Source organism: Sander vitreus, chromosome 19 (genome assembly GCF_031162955.1).
Source record: "Sander vitreus isolate 19-12246 chromosome 19, sanVit1, whole genome shotgun sequence".
Classification (NCBI taxonomy): Eukaryota; Metazoa; Chordata; class Actinopteri; order Perciformes; family Percidae; genus Sander; species Sander vitreus.
Window position 1 is genome coordinate 5047586 of NC_135873.1, and position 20014 is coordinate 5067599.

General features: G+C 41.1%; 1 protein-coding gene across 2 annotated transcripts; it reads right to left on the reverse strand.

Annotated features, from left to right (window-relative positions):
* Positions 1-10: 10 nt before the first annotated feature.
* Positions 11-10067, reverse strand: ccs (copper chaperone for superoxide dismutase). Of its 2 annotated transcripts, XM_078276401.1 has the most exons (9): positions 9919-10067; positions 9589-9661; positions 7804-7941; positions 6476-6539; positions 4675-4872; positions 4411-4471; positions 3947-4024; positions 3720-3823; positions 11-2587 (listed from the first exon to the last, which is right to left on the reverse strand). In XM_078276401.1, the coding sequence occupies exons 1-9, from the start codon at positions 10057-10059 to the stop codon at positions 2428-2430; spliced, it is 1017 nt and encodes a 338-aa protein (XP_078132527.1). In that variant the 5' UTR covers positions 10060-10067; the 3' UTR covers positions 11-2427. The 2 variants fall into 2 exon arrangements, with proteins under 2 accessions (XP_078132527.1, XP_078132528.1); XM_078276402.1 differs by lacking the exon at positions 6476-6539 and having other exon boundaries at positions 4675-4849.
* Positions 10068-20014: the final 9947 nt, after the last annotated feature.

Genomic DNA, 20014 nt, shown 5'->3' on the forward strand with positions numbered 1-20014 from the left:
GTACACAATGCCATGTAAAATTCTGTTTAATTTATCAGAGCCACTAGAAGAAAAAAGGCTGCCTCAAAGCCACAAGGTACTGCTCCAAAGTAACAGGAAACAACAAGTGAGTGAGCTCAATTAAAGAGCTCATCATGTGCTATGAAAAACATAAATGAGACATATTTGCTTAACCACAGAGGACAGATCAAGAGCAAAATCACGGTTAATGCAGGCTTTGTTTGACAAAGATTTCTACAGATTCAAGCAGAATATTACATTCCCTGGTTCCAGCTTAATAATTGATACTTTTTATTGATCCCCAGTAGGGAAATTACAGCTATTATTAGCTTCTCAAATGTTCCAGCTTTTCAGAAAAAAAGGCTATTCAGATAAGAACATTTTATAGACTAAATTACGAAAAAAAAAAAAAAAATCCAAACATGAATCAATAATATAAACAAACATTGATTGCAGTCCTACATTCAAACTGAATCCACAGCCCTCAGACACAAATGGAAAAAGAACACCGACTGAACATTTGGGGGAAAATTCAATAAGCTTATTCAGGCCTCACCGGGACAAGACAGATGCTTAATATGGAAAATCAATGCAAAACTTGCTACACATTATACGATACACACGCTGTCCCAATTTGATGTCTTCATCAAGAGAAAAAAAATGTGTTAACAGAAATCAACAAGTATCAGCAGGTTGAACTTTTGTACATTATTGTATTACTTGTATACTTTAATCATCATGTATAATTTGTGACAAGACGACAGAGGATTTGAAGCAGAAAAATGTCAAGTTTCCTGTATGCATTACATGTATGTCAAGTTGGCTGCAGCAACAATCAAGGAACTGTACACTCAAACTCTGTGTTAAAAAAAAACAGCTGAGCACACAATCCTTTGAGGAACCCCCCCTCAAAATTTTAACCCCCCTTGACCTTTCACTCTGGATGGAATTTGACTCTCTCTCCCGAGCTTTCGAACCTCTCTTACCCAAGTCACTCACACCCCCTTATGGATTTCAAATGAACACACTGATGCAGGAAGAAAAAAAATGTTCGGTCCACATGCAGCTAACACTGGTAGAGATTCCCTCCACATGTTCGGAGTTAGCTCAGTGGTTCCAAAACTTTAGTCAAACGCTCTCCCATTGTGCCCCTTTAATAGATCCATGGCTGCACATGTGAATCCCTGATCCTGGAATCACGTTATGGCTACGACTACCACCTGGAGTGGCCAAGGCTAAACGTTTCAGCCATTTATCCCTTACTTTTAACTATCTATTTGGACATTACTAGTGTCTTTTTGGCTAGTTTTTTTTTTTTTCAAGTTCCGTCACAATCACAACACAACTGGTTAGGCTGCGTTCACATACACTCAGGCGGTCCAGTGATTCGCCGCAGGGTTACGCGGCAGTGGGAGTGTCAACAAATGGCCCATTTATGTGACGTCCTGTTGTGATCTTTAATCCCCCAATGTAGCACCTGACTTTATATTTTACAATTGTTGTTTTTCGTCAGATCTTGACATTTCCGACCACACTTGAAGGCGGCTTCATTTCACGAAGAAAACCATCCATTTTCAAAACCATTTTCACCCTCATGGTTTTTTTAAAAACTTTCCTGTGGCAGCAACAGAGGCAGTGAGGTTTACCACCTACTGTACGGGACTCTCACACCGCCTCAAAACGGACTGACGACAAGTCTCATTGCCTGTTATATAATTGGCCAATGCAGGGAAACGGTTGCGTTTCTCCAAAAGTTGAATCCATCTCAACTTAATAGGAAGACTTGCGTTTCCGACAGACCGCCTTAGTGTATGTGAACGCAGCCTTAGGTTGAGATGCATCCTGTGCATTCGGCCTATTGCAGCTGGAGGGCTTTGCGACCATAAATATCCTAAACATTAGCATGACAGCACTTTGTTATCCTATTTGTGTGTTGATTTTCCTCCCAAATCTTTTTTTTAATTTTTTTTTTTAAACCAAATCATTACTACTTTTTTAGGAGGCCAAACTGAAGTGCATTTGTGCCAGGCAGCCAGTACATCAATTTAGACAGTTATGAAACAATTGTGTCAGAGGCGACTGGTTATACAAACATAACAGTATTAACGGACATCTAGCTAATCAAAGTTGACTTTCACAAAGTCCCGGGCGGTTTTAATCTGCTTCAGTGATTTGAAAATCCTCAGAGGACAGTAACTGTGACTACAAGAGGATTCGATTTTATGACAGAGAAAAGAAAATCATGAAAGTAAGGCCATTTTTCTTTGGTCGTCTGTCCAGCTGTGTGGAAACATATCCCTCAGTGTTTTGTCTTGCGTCAGCTCTGACCCTCTGTCGACAAATGTCTTCTGCATTTCTCTCCGAGGTGCCCCTTCTGTTAACTCCCCGACACAGGTCACAGATACGGCATTTTTTTGTGTACGAGGATCAGAGGTGTGCTGCCGGTGTCTCTGTGTTGGCCTTGCTTCGACCTTTCCCAGCAATCGGCCTGTCTCTCTCCTCCCACAGCGTGACCCCGTCACAGGCACAAATCTGTTTGGGGTTTTGGAAAAGACCTGCTGATCGGGCGATGATTCCACAGGCCAGTCTGTCGAGGAGGGAACAATGAAGAAAATCTGCTTTAAAAGACCAAGTCTCGATAACCCCAACCCTTGACAACTGCTTATTAGAGTGCTCATATAATAATTAATCATATTAAGTCTAACATTGAAGGTTTGACAAAACAATCCCAACTCAAAAGTCCATTTACAGATTGTTTTGAATTTTTTTTTTTTTGTAGATTAACGATTAAATGCACATTTTGACTAGGTGTCTTATAAAGAAATGATTTACTCACTCAATCAAGCTGCAGTAACAAAAACTTTAAATGGGAACTAATGCATTACTGACACAGAAAAGGGCTGTGTATGAGATCAAAATCTATCACAATTTAATACTGTTTTTTAAAAATACATTTAAAATACAGCAGATTTTAAATACAGATTTACATGAGACTTGTTTGTCGTGTTGTTTCCTTAAAAAATGTCATTCCTCATTTTGACTTTTTAAAACAACCCAAAATTAAGACAACAGAAAGGTATATCACACTATTACAATACGGCATTATAAATACATACATACTGTATAACATATACACCCTCTGTATAAACCAGCAATAAACAGACCAATGAATAGAAACACCTTACATATATAATGCAATCTAAAATAACATCACCACATACTACAGACTCACAAATTAACATGAAGCCGCCTACACATGATCAGAGGCAAAACCGCAAAGTAGGGCGCAGAGCATAGTGCAGGCACTTCAGAGGCGAAGCGCAGGTATACGTCATCATTGCTTCTGGCTACCTCCTTATCTCATTGGTTGCTCTTCGAAAGGTCAGCGGCAAAGAAATCAAAGTTGAAATAATTTGAACTTTGAGTGGCAACACTTGCTGGCAATTTCGAGCGGTGTGCCACGCCAAGGGAAGCGCTTCTTCCTAGTTATCGCCACCACTCTCCCCATAGGAAAACAATGGCACAGCCAGTGCAGAGCGGTTTTAGCATGGATCATGTGTAGGCGGCTTAAGAGTTGGATCCCCTGAGAGGTTCAGAGACCTGATTCCAAATGGTTCCTGAATGCATCTATGAATACTGAATGCCCGGATCAGAATGCTTATCTTACCTCACATCTTATTTTGTACGCCCCCCATATTAAACCCCTGTTGTTGACCCACCTTTCCCCAGAGTTCCCAGTCTGTTTGGAGAGAGGGTGATTGCCTCGACCCAGGTCGTCCTCCGCTGTATCCACCACCAACGATCGGCCAATCACATCCCATACCTGCAGCGTGTGCACCAAGGTATCGATGAAGAAAAAATTAAAAGCTGTCATCTGGTGTTGTTTTGAAAAACTAGATGTTGATATGCGACATCTTTGCTTTCTAAAACTTTGTTTTTGCGTTACCTTTAGCTGACGGTCCTCTTGTCTAAACGAGGCTCTGCCATCTGGTCCAGCAACAATATTTCCCAGATCGCCTACATGCTGTACGACAATGACAATGACACACAGAGAATGAATAACACTGAGCCATAGACGTAAATACATGAGGAGCATACAGCATGAAAGCCAGGGAACGCTGCCTTAGACTTGGAGCTCTCTGTCACGCACTTTATTGAACATTTAGCACCTGAAGCAGAACTGCGCAAAATGGCTCCTGTGGGACATATTTAGCAATCTGGGAGGGGGTATCACATCTTACATTTGGCTTGGTGTTGAACATTTATTAAATCTCAGGAGTGAGTTTGTCAGAATTTATGGAGAAGAGGATCAATTATTTAGTTACTTATTTTACATCTAAATGTTATGGCACCAATGATCTACAGCATGGAGTGAAAAGTAAGAGTTCTTAGGAACAGACATGACTATACCCTTTCAGAGTCCCCTGGACCACCGTGTTGTCTTCCAAAGGGGTTATAGTGCTCTCCACAACTGTAAAAAGAAATTGGATCTATAAGGGAAGTTAAATTGTAGTGCAATTTCATACTACTACTGTAAGTTTAACTGTGGGAGCTGTTGCTGTCAATTCTTTCCTTTGCTGCCCACTGTAAAATGGATCAGTGTTATCATTCTCGTGTAAACCAGACCAGCCTGTCCACTCCCTTCATGCAGCTCTTATAATACAGTGGTCCTACCTGAGACAGCCAAGTGTGAGGTCCCCCAGGGTGTGGACATGGAGGCCGTGGGGTCCAGGCTCCAACCCATCGATGGTCCCATCAATCAAGCAACGCTCCTCAGACAGCTGCAGGAAACGCACCACCCCTTGGATCTTTCCCACACCAGCCAGCATGGCCACTGCTGAACCCAGGTCTGTCATAAAAACACAGTACATCCTAAACAATGAGAATGCAAAGAATGCATTACAAATATGTCTCAAGTAACTGCCTCTGATCAGATTATGTTTCTCAGCTCACATTCGATTTTGTCGGAGGGAAACTGTGACTTAAAATCCTTGTCTGATATGCTGTCAACCATAACCAGCTGTGTTTGAGAGGTAAGCCGCGCTAAACATGTACTCGTTGACTTGGAACTTTCCCAATTGATGTCAGGGATGCATTGGCATTCGGTCACATATGTACCAACATGACCACCTCAGAGTAATCACATCCCAGTGCACACTAAATATGTGCAATCACACTTATATTTAGAGCTTTCTACTTGTGATACCCAGTGATGTGAGAACAGCCCCAATATCTCAACAATTGAAGCTGCATTAAAGTCTAAATTATCAAGCATCTCTGCACTGCAGGGAGATCAATGACGGCACAATTAAAGCTTTAGTGCCTAACTTTATAATAATAACGTCCGTTACATTCAAGCCATTACCAAATGAGTTGATCTAGAGCTGGGTAATATATCGATATTATATCAGTATCGTGATATGAGACTAGATATCGTCTTAGATTTTGGATATCGTAATATGGCATAAGTGTTGTCTTTTCCTGGTTTTAAAGGCTGCATTACAGTAAAGTGATGTCATTTTCTGAACTTACCAGACTGTTGTAACTGTTTGTAACTGTTTTTGTAACTATTATTTGGCTTTACCCACTTAGTCATTATATCCACATTACTGATGATTATTTCTCAAAAATCTCATTGTGTAAATATTTTGTGAAAGCACCAATAGTCAACACAACAATATTGTTGCGGTATCGATATTGAGGTATTTGGTCAAAAAATATCGTGATATTTGATTTTCTCCATATCGCCCAGCCCTAAGTTGATCCAAAGCTAATTAAGACTATCAGCTCTACAAAACTCTCTCTGTATTTCTCAGCATGGCTGTGTTTAGAAACTGGTGTCGTCCGGCGACTTTCGTGCGCAGAAACTCAAGTGAAGATAATGACCTCTTCTGACGAGTCCATCATGTTTTTTAATCCTCCATGTCCTTGGCTACGTAGCAACTGCGTGGAGGAGGGGTGGGGGTGAAGCGCGATCACGGAAGGCTGTATCATGTGGATGCACCGACAGAATTGTTGTCACTACTTAGAATTCCCCATGGGGGAGACAGAAACTACGCACTATAGCTTTAAAGGACAGTTTCGGCGCAAAATGAACCTAGGTGTTATTAACAGATGTGTACCCACTCTGTCGTTCTCTGGGACATGTTTTCATGCTAATCGAATGAGTTTGTAGCTTGAAAGAAGCTAGCGCGGACCGCTGATTAGCTTACAACGCTAGTATTTGGGCACAGGGAACGTAAAAACAAATCGCTATTTATACCACTAAAAAGGCTCAAAATATCACCAAACTTCAACGGTAGCATAATGAGGGTCCCTAAATGTTAACCGAAGCATTGAGAACTTTGTAAGTGTACAGACAGTTTATTGAAAAGATAGATTATAAAGACAATCGCATTCATGTTTACATGCCGCCGCAATTTGCTCAATATATCTGAAATAATCGCTCTCTGCATAACTTCTCTAGTGTACTTACTCAGTGGATAACTGTCCATCTGGTCCCTCCGGTCTGGGTCGCCGAAAGAATTTCAAGTACAGCCCTGTTTATCAGAGAGGGGAAATCTTCAGACTGTACAAAACACTGCGTCTCTTGGGCATCGCGATGCAACAGGTCCCACTCCTTGCAACACAGACACTCCTGTTCGGTGGCCATAGCTTCACAATGTCCGGAGGTACACCACCAGTTTCCCAAAGTACGAGGCTGTGTTGCGGCATTGACCCCCAGTAGCTCTCTCTCTCTCGTAGCCCTTTCACGGAGCTCCCGCAGCTCTTCGTTCAATAAACTGTCTGTACACTTACAAAGTTCTCAATGCTTCGGTTAACATTTTGGTACCCTCATTATGCTACCGTTGAAGTTTGGTGATATTTTGAGCCTTTTTAGTGGTATAAATAGCAATTTGTTTTTACGTTCCCTGTGCCCCGAATACTAGCGTTGTAAGCTAATCAGCGGTCCGCGCTAGCGTCTTTCAAGCTACAAACTCATTCGATTAGCATGAAAACATGTCCCAGAGAGCAACAGAGTGTGTACACATCTGTTACACCTAGGTTCATTTTGCACCGGAATTGTCCGTTACTTAAACTGTTAAAGGACTTTTGTCTGCCAATTTATCCATCCTTTAAAAGCTAAATTCCCATCCCATATTGTGCATAAAAGGAGCTTTTAACCTCTTGTAGCGCTATAGAGCTGCTTTTCTATTTGTGGATCCCTGTTTTGTTTATTTTGGGCACATGCAGGTGACGTGATACACCTGGATGGGTCCTGCCCACAATTTACACAATTCAACTGATTCACAGGTGGCGGTAAAACACCTAGATATGCTGCAACAGGCGCCAACAAAGGTCAGGAAGAAAAAGACTGCTGGCAAGTAAGTTTGCAAATGTTTTATGGAGGAAGGAAATGCATTCAACACGTTTGTTAGACTTCAAGGAGGCACACAATAAGCTTTGGTGACTTTTGTTTGTTTACAAGAAAACTTCACACGGTACCTTTAAGGCAGTCAAAAATATTTTCTAACATTTTTTTAATTTATCCTGACACACACACACACACACTCTGTTTAGGGCTAGGTATAGATTGGATTTTTCTACTTTGTTTTTTTTATTTAGTAAAGAAGAATGAATGGTCTACAGTTGATTTAAGTGAGAAAATATCTTATTCAAGAAAAGGTAAACACGACTACAAATTTGACCAGACTTTTGGTACTTGGACATTTCCAATACTTAATGTTACAGACGCATTTTGGTCAGTACCAGAAAGTATTGATGTTTGACACCCAGCCCCACACCTGTCCTGTGATTTCTCACCTTGCTCTAATCCTCCGATGCCTTTCAGCACGGCCCTGCGTCCAGTGCTCTCTATCAGAGCCTGCACTTCTGCACTGGTCAGAGCCGATTCTACCAACACCTCCTCCTTACCGACATCGATACTGACAGACGTCACTCCTGCAAACACATTGACAGCAAAATTATCATCTGATAGTAGAGGTGCAACGATGAAGCGATTAATCGATTAGTTGTCAACTATTAAATTAATCACCAACTATTTTGATAATCGATTAATCGTTTGAGTCATTTTTGTATTAAAAAAAATAAGATTTCTCTGATTCCAGCTTGTTAAATGTGAATATCTTCTAGTTTCTTCTCTCCTTTGTGACAGTAAACTGAATATCTTTGAGTTTTGGACAAAACAAGACATTTGAGGACGTCATCTTAGGCTTTGGGAAACACTGATCCACATTTTTCACCATGTTTTGACATTTTTATAGATCAAACAACTAATCATTTAATCGAGAAAATAATCAACAGATTACTCGTTAGTTGCAGCCCTATCTGATAGGTACACAAACAGAGAGAAGTTACACAAATGCAGGCAAAAATAAAATACAAATGAATGGTATAAGCCAAATGACAAACATCTGCTTCCATCTTCTCAAATGTGAGGCTGCTTTTTTGTTTTATACTGCAACACTCTAAATGCTCTTTGCTCTTTATTTTTTATTTATATATCTTTATTTATTCTTTATTTTTACCTTAATACATACTGTGTAAATATACTTATATTGTTTGTACCAATACTTACATTGTTTAATATTCCATCTAAAGAATGTGTGACGTGCACCAACAACACCAAAACAAATTCCTTGTATGTGTTAAAAAAAGTACTTGGCAATAAAACCCTTTCTGATTCTGATTCTGATGGAATACCCTTGTGTCACTTTTCTATTTGCTCACGCTTATGAGTAGTTTCTGTGCCTGTCTGTGAAATGGATATGGGATTCTTTAGGGGATGCGTGTTTTGACATTTGAGTATTTTGTTTCAATGATTTCATAAGTTCTGGAAAGAATGATGACATTTGGTACTACAGGAGAAAGGAGAGACAGCGTTCAGAGACTGTGATATTAGTAAGTTGAAAAGCAGTTGCTGATTTCTAGAGGAAATTTCTTGAAAAAGCTGCTCAAGTGGCTTTAAACCCAAGTACATGTTAACTAATCATTTCTTAAATATTGGAAACACTCCTCTTCATATCTGTTACATTTCATGTAGACATATTGTACATTTAGCTGATCTGCTGTGCACTGACTTATATTATGTAGGCTACACCAGCTTAACATTCACTTTGGATTAATAAATTGAAAGTGTACCAATTTAAAGTTCTGATATTTTGGCCAATAATTCGTGCTAAATTACACATATAGTTCTTTTGAGAAACTTCACAGTTGAGTATTAGGAATTTATCCTGTAAAAGCCTGTACATGTAGGCTAATGGATTTTAATGTAAAGCACTTTGAGTTACTTGTAATAAAGTGTGCTACATAAAGAAACTTGCCTTGCTGAGTAATATGACATGATACATTGTGCACTGGAATGCATGAAGAAAGGCCAGCCACAAACAAACTGGCTGACAAGATCTGCTGTGTCATGGTCCTCCGCTGTGTCAACTACTAGAAACTAGAGCAGTTGCACTGTTGCTTGTACACCGTTAAAAAGAGCGGTCAGTTCCAGATGACAAACATCAGTGTTTCAGATGACGTTAACATGCATCAAGAGCTCCTTTTACAGCACCAGTACACCTTTAAATGCTTTATTACCTGGTTTACCCTCCAGAGCAGCTCTGACTTTAACTGCGCAGCTCTCACATGTCATCTGCACTGCAAACTCCAGCTGTGGAGGAAAAAAACAAACATGAAACACCTGTAGTTAATAACATTTATGGATAATATAATGTAACTGCAGCGTGTACACTTAGCCCATTATCTAACTGCGCAGCAACACTGGACTTAATCATGTTGACTGTCAGACCACGCAACAGCAGCTGAATAAGGCATGCTTTTGTTTTGACATTATTTTTATTACGGGTAAAATGATGTCGCGACACAGCAAAACATGAGGCTAAAAGATGACAGGAATTACTGTCAAACCTTGGTTGGTCTCATAGAGTCCATCTTGTTAGTGCACGTCGCCGCCTGGGCGATGAAAAGTGATGAACTGAACAGATAACTTCCCACTTTTCTAGAAACGGAAACGAACCAGCTGTACCTGCTGCTAACGGCCGCGGCCATGTTTATGAGGTCACAGTGACGTTGTCGCACGTTGCCGCACGTTACCGCCACCAGGTGCTGACTACCTGCAACTGCACTGATCTGATCAATGTTGGTTTTCATAGCATAGTGAAGTGAATAGAAACCAATGATGCCTTCAGGTTGAGAGAGACACATTCAGTAAGGTAAAGCAGGCTTAGAAATGTAATGAATGATGAGGGATTCTGCAAGTGTATGTGCGCATAGGAACAGTGCAGAAACAGCTATGTTTTTTTTATCAGGGTCAGAGGAGGAGGAGGGGATTATCTGGACCAGAAGATTGTAGCGTACAGATAAACCACCCTGAAGATTCTAAGCAGTAATAGTGATGTGGTGGCCTCCAATTCAATTTTATAATGTGTATAGATTATTGTTATTAAGTTGATCTGCAGATTAAGCTCTGCGTTCCGTATGGGAGAGATCACAACTAAGCTGATGACTGCTTTACAGAGGAGACCAGTGTGTGTGTGTGCTTGTGTGTGTGTGTGTGTGTGTGTGTGTGTGTGTGTGTGTGTGTGTGTGTGTGTGTGTGTGTGTGTGTGTGTGTTATCTATACATCCCTACCATATCTCTTTTCATCTTCTTTGATAGCAGAGATAAGCCACAGGAGGTAGCAGATGACTGTGATGTGGCCTAACAATCTGGGTTGCAAGTCCAAAATAAAAGCTTCTAAAATCGAACCCCCTCAAACTAAATTTGGAATGATGAGTTCAGAGAGTGACACACATTTCGCTGCTCTGCATGTGTGTTCCTCTACAGAGGCTGTTGATCCAGAAACGTGTCCGCTGTTATCAGAAGAATGGTTTCAAATCAAGGGCAACTGGATTCAGTTAAAGGTGCTTTGAAGATGTTTTGTCTGTCATCATCATCTTCTTCAGTTCTGACTGAACAGTAGGGAAACACATATTTAAACTCTGTGGGGTCGTTGTTAAGATAATAGATACTGCTTCGTTCGTTAGTACTCCTGGCTGTTGTTACGACATAGTCATTATGGTCGTTAGAGACACCCGAGCCCAAGTCTGAAAGACCATCATTGCCATTCACACATGATGTGACATCCAGGAGGGACACATGTCACATGTATGTGACACACATGTCACATCCGGGTTTGTCACACCTAGATGGAGAAACTGCTTAAAGCGTAACTCTCGCCAAAATGCAACCTAGGGTCTTTTTGTGAATGTACCCGAGTCAAACTTTCGTTTAAAAGCATATTCAATAGGACGGAATCGCCACTTTTAAGATTTACCGTATTTTAGTTTTTCGGTCAAATGGCCTTTTGAATGGGAGTCCTATGGGCACTTTTATGCTAGCCTCAAAATAGCTATTTTTAAAACACTAAGAAGGCTCGACACAACATGAAACTTTGCTCAAAGTATCACCAGGGGCTCTACACCTTAGCGAAAGCATTGACAACATTGTTTGTCTACACAGAGTTTACTAAAAGAAAGGTTTTGAGCAACTCACGTTAGCAGTTGTTGTTTACGCTATCCGCCATTTTCCCAGTCAAAAATAGGCGATCTCCATAGAAGGAAATGTCATTCTTATATGAGGCTCCTTTTTTCAACTACAAGGTCAATATTGTGTTTCACTAACGACAAAACAACGAATTATCCGTGCATTTATATGGAACTGAGCTTTTGGAGCTTTCCATCTTTACTCTCCTCCCTCGACTGTTTTTGACTGGCTCGATAGACGGCGACCGGAAGACCAGCAGTTACAGTGAGTTGTTCAAAACCTTTCTTTTTTAGTAAACTATGTGTACACAAACAATGTTCTCAATGCTTTCGTTAAGGTGTAGAGACCCTGGTGATACTTCTAGCAAAGTTTCATGTTGTGTCGAGCCTTCTTAGTGTTTTAAAAATAGCTATTTTGAGGCTAGCATGAAAGTGCCCCTAGGGCTCCCATTCAAAAGGCCATTTGACCGTAAAACGAAAATACGGTAAATCTTAAAAGTGCTGATTCCGTTCTAAATATGCTTTTAAATGAAAGTTTGACTCGGGTACATTCACAAAAAGACCCTAGGTTGCATTTTGGCGAGAGTTACGCTTTAACAGGGGAGGAGGTCTGCAACACCACTTATCCCCCACTTACAATGTTGTCCTTTTGTCTTTTTCCAGGAAGATAAAAAAACGCTCACATTTGGCCTTATCTGAAAATGCCAACAATGGTTGTTCAGACTTGGCCTCGACTTTCTCCAATCACCATAACAACTGTTGTTACAACAGCCAGGAGCACTAACGAACAAAGCCGCATCGATCATCTTGACAACAACCCTGCAGAGGTTAAATAGCTGAGTTTCCCTACCGTTCATTCAGAACTGAAGTCGTCGCTCGGATAAGAGACAAAATGTCTTCGAAAGCACATTTAACCAACTGCCCTTGATTTGAACCCTTCGTTGGATAACTATGACCTGGATGACTGAGAACCTTCACAGACGTGTCCGTTGTTGCGTCAAAACAACACCAAGAGGCCGCTGTTTTACACAGAAGAAAGCAGAGTGGCAGCTCAGTTAGAACACAGCTTCTTCTGTTTGTGGTGGCTCATTGGCTTTGACCTTTGACCCATGCTCAGTAATATGACCACGGGCTTTGAGAGGGCTGAGACAGTGTGCACCAGGCTCAAAACACTGCCTTGTGTGTGCGTTTTGCTCTCCATCTGACACACATCGTCCACACAGAAGCAGCTAATTTATTCTGTACATGGTAAACTGTCTAAAACCTTTGCCCTTATGTTGATCCTCGGAGCTGAGCTCTCCGTTCAAAGGAGTGGAGGGAGAACTGTGGTGACACCTGAGCCCAGGGGAGGGGGATTTCACTAACACACACACACACACACACACACACACACACACACACACACACACACACACACACACACACACACACACACACACACACACACACACACACACACACACACACACACACACACACACACACAAGAGACCACAGAGCAGAGTGAAACCAAATCACTACATGAACATTGTCCACAGCAGATTCAGAGAGAGAAAAGAAAGGAGGAAAAGAGAAGAAAGTAGGGATGGAGGGAGAGAAAGAGGAAGAAAAGGTATGAGGAAGCAAAAGGAAGAAGTTGACAAAGAGAAGTGTGTGTGTGTGTGTGTGTGTGTGTGTGTGTGTGTGTGTGTGTGTGTGTGTGTGTGTGTGTGTGTGTGTGTGTGTGTGTGTGTGTGTGTGTGTGTGTATGTGTCAGAGGGCAGTGTGCAGCTGCGCTGACAGGACGTGTTGACAGCACTGTTTGGAACAGTAGAGGTTTTATCTGAACTAAATGAGGCACTATCCCCCTACCTCCTCCCCCTCCACACTGTTAGCACTAACCTGGACTCTTTTATTTTTCTTATTTAAAACTTGAAGAAGGTGAAGCAGCTCTTGTTACAGCTACTAATGCAAGGAAGCAAGGCGAGCAAAACTTTGTTTTTAGAGCGGGGAAGAAATGTCCTTCACACAGATACAAAAAGGACTGAAATGCATACTATAGCCAATGCAGAGACCCAACAGGTGTATCATGAACAAATGTGTTCTTCAACAGCTTCACCAACTTTTGCATTAACCCTTGGTGTAACCACAGATGACCTACTGTATTAAATTATATTATATTAGATAAGCAGGTCAAAGAATTAGGCCACATGGTGCTTTGTGGACTTTGTAATCAATTATAAGGCCTGTGATTGAAAATCAATTTAGGACAGTAGTTTAAAATCCCAAATTATTACCATTCCAGTAGCTCCATAGCAGCTAAGTGGACCTTGTAGTGTCGTTGTTTTATGAATCACTGTATCCAAGGTCTTGAATGAACTTTGATCCTCAGCCAACAGAGAGAGGAAGAGGTCCTCAAAGTGTTCAGAACATTTTTAATTTGAACATATAAAATTCTAGGGTGGTGGTGGCGCAGTGGATATGACACATGCAGTGGATCAACACATTCTCACACCCATCTCGTAAAATATGGACGCTTGGTCAGGTGCCTTTGTCGTTCTTATTGACGCTAAAAGTAAATTCGCCCTTACATACCACCTCGCTAAATCCTATCTAACTGCTGCTCTCCCCGGTGTGTTACAGAAAGAAAGACGCCTTTTTCGTCGCATCAGACGCTGACAGCCACTGTCCAAACGTCCTTATTTTATGAGTTCGGAATGAGAACAGGTTGAGTGGATATGACACATGCCATAGCTACTAAAGCCAATGCAGAGATCTAACAGGTGTATCAGAACAAAGGTGTTCTTTCTTGTTAGTTGTTTTTTAGAGAGACAAATAGAGAGAGATGTATTAACAGGAAGCCACAGAGTTTTAACATGAACTTGTTAAGTGGCAGGAAATTGTAGGACATCCCTTTATTTATTAATGTATTTAACATATTAAAGGTTCACATTTGTTCCAGGAAAAGTGCCAGATTGCGAAGAATGGTTCATTATAGTTTTTAATTTGTTTCTAATTTCTTTACTTGATGTTGTCCTTGAGAGATTTGCTTGTCAAATTCATTAAGGGATTTTGCACTCCAACTGCGATTTACATCACAAATTACATTTGCATTGTTCTTCTTCAGGGAAAACCAACAGCACATAAATTACAGTCACACAAGGAATTCAACTTGGTTCCTCTTACTTATTAAACATAAAAAATATGCTCATGAACAACAACAAAGCAGATGTTGAACTAAGTCACAGAATCAAGTAAAAAAACAATCAAGATTGTGCAGGCAAATTGATGAGCTTTGTGAATCAATATGGCTCAATAATTGTGTTGTGAATACATTTGGTAAGTAAAACATAGTCAAAACAACAACAACAACCGTTTTTTTAAAACGAGAAGAGTATCACTGCTTTCAGGTTAAAACTTCATATCTCTACCTTGAAATTGAGTTTTGTTGTTTTTAGTTGGCTGTGCAGCTTTGAGTTTATCCAAAAGGTTTTGAAGAGGTTTCATAAGCCCTAATTTGCTATATTTTAACTTTGTCGAACCATAAAAGATCCATGAAGAATGTCAAAACATGAAAACACAAAAGTTTATTTTTTAAAAATATCCAAAAAAGTCCAAGTAGTATATGAAATAAAATTCAATTTAATAACATGTCTTTGCTGGAGCCTGACAGATTGCAGTGATGGCAATGAAATTCAGTGATAAAAACAGTTATAAATAGCCTACATAGTGTGCACTGATGTCCAGTGTGCCTCACAACAAATGAATAGCTTGGCTGATCCCAAAGGGAATCAAACTATTTACGCTGGCCTTGCTTTACTTGCCACACCGCATACAACCTCACGACGCTGAATTATTCAGCTCCTGAGAGGCGGGGCGGTGGGGCCTGTTAGGGTGTGACAGCCCCTGCAGAGGTCAGAGTAATGTCACAGCCCAGCCTGAGTGCTCTCCATGTCGCTGATTGCACCCTGACAGCTCAATTGGAAGATGAAGCCAAGCGTGTCCAGGGGACGGCGTCTAGCAGCGGAGCCCCTCACCTTCTGCAGGCGTACGGGGAACAGGGGCCATGTTTGTAAAAATGCATGGTCTGTGACTTTGTCCTGGTTTCACTTCTTTTTCCGAACTTTAGACGAAACACAGAAGACAGGTCTGTAGCATTCATTCAATGGAAAAACGATGGACGTCCGCTTTTGGTATATTGTAGAGAAACTGAATAAGCTATTTTGTCAGTCACAGAGTGCAAGAAGCTTTCAAATCAAAATCCGGAGTATCTGCTATGATCAAGTGAAAGCCAAATAATCATAAAATACATGTAAAAAATAGTGGATAGCTCATAGAAGTAAATGCACTTCAGGATAAAAGTAGCCTTAACAAATTCTTGATGGTGTGCAGTCGATTCTACATTTCCCCTCATGTCATTTTTACCTGATTCCTGTATGGATGAAGTCAATAAACGTAATTATAGGGTGTTGTGGTTGTGTTGTGGATCTTAATATATTACTATACTGGTTTCCAAGCAGAGGGGGTGACTTATTAAGAGCTGTCTGTATAGCTACAGTGAACACATGACATTTGCTAAGAAAACAAAATCAAATTTAGAAACACCTCTCCTTGCATTTACCAATTAAATCAACTGCAGACCATGAAAAAGGCGGGAGAGGAAACAAAATCATCCATCCAACCAATCCAGTCCATTCAGCACAGTGATGTCATGCATTACTGCTCACCCACAAACCAGCTAAAAACAATGAATTATAATGTCACTGAGGTGTTTAACAAGCTGTGGACAAACTCTACAGCTCATCACAGAGAGGATCAATAGGAAGAAGAGACAACATTAAGATAAGATAAAATAAGATAAGATAAGCCTTTATTGTCTCCTATAGGATCAATTTGTCTTGGGCAGTCGAGGGAACAAGAAATGGTGGCGCGTCGCACATAAACACAATAAATATACAGTAAACATACATTAAAAACATAAGCACACATTATCTCATCCAAATGCGTTCAATAAACATCCAATAAACCTCACACAAGACCTCACACTCACTCACAGAAGAAAGAGAAAGAACCCAGAGCACATCCTCCCCCTCATATTGCACTTAATTCTACCCAGATTGCACATTTCCCGTTAAATCATGCTGTGATCAATAACTTATGTATTGCACAATGCCCAAATGCACAACTGCACAATACTGTAACAAATAAAAAATATTACACCAGTGCCCTACCAGATATTGCACATCCTACAACCATATTGGTGAATACCACAAATATTACTCAGCACATTAAAGTCCCCCCATCCAACACACACACACACACACACACACACACACACACACACACACACACACACACACACACACACACACACACACACACACACACACACACACTTATCTCTTATTATTCAGTAGTTTGATTGAACTACTACATTGTCCAATCAAAGTCTCCCGTTCCTCCCTGGAAAATTGACCCATATGGAGGACGCAATATGCTGCACTGTGGCTACCAAACACAATACCTCATTTAATCAGTACGCCCCAGATTATACTCAAAACAATCTGTCTGTCATGATCCAGCAGGGATTCGTAGCCTTGTTAAAAAAACAACTATTACAGAGCGACACAAAGATAACATCAAAAAGTAGTGGGATTTAAAAGCCAGAAAGCACAATAAGGTCACCAGCTATAAATTGTCTTTTAAGTAGGCTACCAGTGACTCATTATAAGTCTATACTGGAACTGTGTAAGAAAACTAGAAGTCTTTTAAAACTTGGTATTGAGTTGCAGCAACTTATAATGACTAACTTTAGAAATGATATACAGAAAAGCATACAAATAGGGTCAAATAAACCTATACAGTATAGTCAATATAAATGTAGATGAGTAATACTACAGAATATAGAGAAAAATGCAATGGATTTAGGTGGACTGCAGTGTGCACAGACACATCTTGGGCCCAAATGTCACAAAACTGGGTATGAGCATCAAGAAAGTGCCCAACAAAAAGGGCCTTTTTAAAAGTATTTTGTTTGCCTTTTATTGGATAGTGTGCAGTATAGAGCTGACTGTAAATGAGGGGAAGAGATAGGGAATGACACGCAACAAAGATCTTCAGGCGGGCTTGGATCAGGGAAGTTATGGTAGTGTCTTAAACCCCTAAACCCCCAAGATACCCCTGCAAGAGACCATTAAAGGGGTGCTCGAGCCAGTAAGTATTGCACTTCCCTAATGTTGGAGGACTCACAAGAAACCCATTGAAAAAAAAAAAGAATACTCAATGCTCAGCAGGAGAAGCAGAGATATCCTACATATCCCAGAATGCAACTAAATGCATCTTTCAAGGGTCATCAAAGGTTATTTTCTCAGCCTTTAAAAATCTCTTCCAGTACCACAGAACATTCAACTGTTTTCACAAGGCTGAACTCCCCAGGAAAAATGACAGTATCAAAAACAGTATTGTTTGTTGTTTGCTGTTGTTTTTTGCCTTACTGTAATAAGCTTATCCATTGCAGTGTCACAAAATGGATTTCCTTTTTACCGGGTGATTTTTAAGCATTTTTGAAGGGAACGTTGTCATGACGATAGGGGGCATGTGTTATGCTGGAGGGCAGTAACAAACCAATTTGGAGGACTTGTGGGTTTTCACAGGCTGTGAGTAGCCTACTCCCAAAAATAAATAAACTTATCTTCACAATTTTGTATCACTTTTAGAGGATAACAATCCAGAAACACTTGGAGCAGGAAACAGTTTGTAGGAACAGAGACAAAAGCTTGCAATTATAACAATCAGTATCTTCAGTAATTACAATAACATTCTCTGTGAGGAAAAGGTTTACAATAATGCATAAGGGGGGGCCCCGTTCACGGTTTTGCCTCTGGCCCACTAATCACTAAATGAGCCCCTGGGCTGCTGTAAATTTCACCTATCAACTTCCAGTTCAGATTCAAATGAACTTTATTTGCATGACAGATGCTTTCATACTGAAGCTCAATACAGTAGCAAGACACATGTAGCTCATAATAAAGACACAAGCAGTATTAAAGCCTTCAGTTCCATTCAGTTCAAAGGGCTTTATTGGCATGGGAAACAGACGTTTACTTTGCCAAAGAAAGTGTGAAATAAAAACAAAAAGCTACACACAAAAAAGATCTACTAGAATAAAGGGTAAACAGAGCTGTGTAACATTAAGCGTTCACATTGAGCCTTCACTCAAGTATGTGCGCGTGTGTGTGCGCGTGTGTGTGTGTGTGTGTGTGTGTGTGTGTGTGTGTGTGTGTGTGTGCGTGCGTGCGTGTGTGAGAGAGAGATAACCATATTGCTGTGTGCGTGCGCAAGCCCAGTAGTAGGCTATTCATCCCCGCATCACAGACACAAACGCGCGCGCATTGGCTGGAGAGAAAACGAGAGAAATAGAGATTGAGAGAGAGAGAGAGAGAGGGGAGGGAGAGAGAGAGAGAGAGAGAGAGAGAGAGAGAGAGAGAGAGAGAGAGAGGGGGGGGGGGGGGAGAGAGAGAGAGAGCGAGAGAGGCGACAGTCTCCCGTTTTGTTGCACGAGGAGTCGCGAGGAGCCTCTGATGACAGACAGCGGATCTGCTGCCTCACTGACTGCGACACCTGAACAATCACCAAACAGAGGAAGGGGAGCCAACTGTAGGCGAGGAGAAGGAGAAACAGAGGCTTTCCTAAAAAATAAAGAAGATAAATAAGAGGAAGAAGAAGAGGAGGACAGAAAAGCGGGGGCAGGCAGCAGTCAGCCGGGTGGCCGGGACACGGAGCCCGTGCAGGGGAAAAGAAATCACCGTCACATCACATCACAGCTCCGAGATGACAAAGGTGGGTGACGGTGTGTTCCCATTGTGTAATATCAGCATCCCTGTCCTACATGGCACCTCTAATCCCCACAGTAGAGTTGTAGTAGCCATGTCTGATGTGGAAAAACGGGGCCGGTGTGGAACATTTTGAGACGTTTATGTTTGTTTCTGTTGTGCCGGTGGTCCGCTTTCTTCCTCCGTGCACCGTGGTGGAGACAAATACGCACCGACGAGCCGCGTTTTAATAAAAGCGGATTATGAATGAATAGATGACACTTTGTCTTCAGGAAAATGTATTCACCGCCCGACATGTGTGTCATTTGGAGATGTGCGGCGGAGTGATTTAATTCAGCACGTCCCCAAAATCTAATCTGATCTGGCCCACATTTAGTGGTGTGAGACCTCTTGAGGAGATTTTTATGTTGTTTATGTCCCGTTACTGGCGTCGCGTGTGTGTGTGTTGAGGAGGATGATGAGGGAAGAGGTTTATCGTGCTCGTCTCCTTGAGCGCCCGAGGCTTGTCTGAATGATTGATTCAGCCTGTTCAATCAGATTATGTGTGTGAACACCTATGCCGGCAAATTAATTAAACTGCTCGCAAAGATTAACCGCACAAGATTATCAGCGTGAACCCTTTTTGGAGGAGGAGGTGCCCCCCCTCTCAACAATTAATGCTTTATTTGA

Bases quoted from the DNA above. Each gene is read 5' to 3' on its own strand.
- ccs (XM_078276401.1), bottom strand. From the start codon at position 10,059: ATGGCCGCGGCCGTTAGCAGCAGGTACAGCTGGTTCGTTTCCGTTTCT. The intron at 9,662-9,918 runs GTTTGACAGTAA...TTTCCTCCACAG, and splicing joins ACTCTATGAGACCAACCAAG to CTGGAGTTTGCAGTGCAGAT. The intron at 2,588-3,719 runs GTGGGTCAACAA...CCTCCTCGACAG, and splicing joins ACTGGGAACTCTGGGGAAAG to ACTGGCCTGTGGAATCATCG.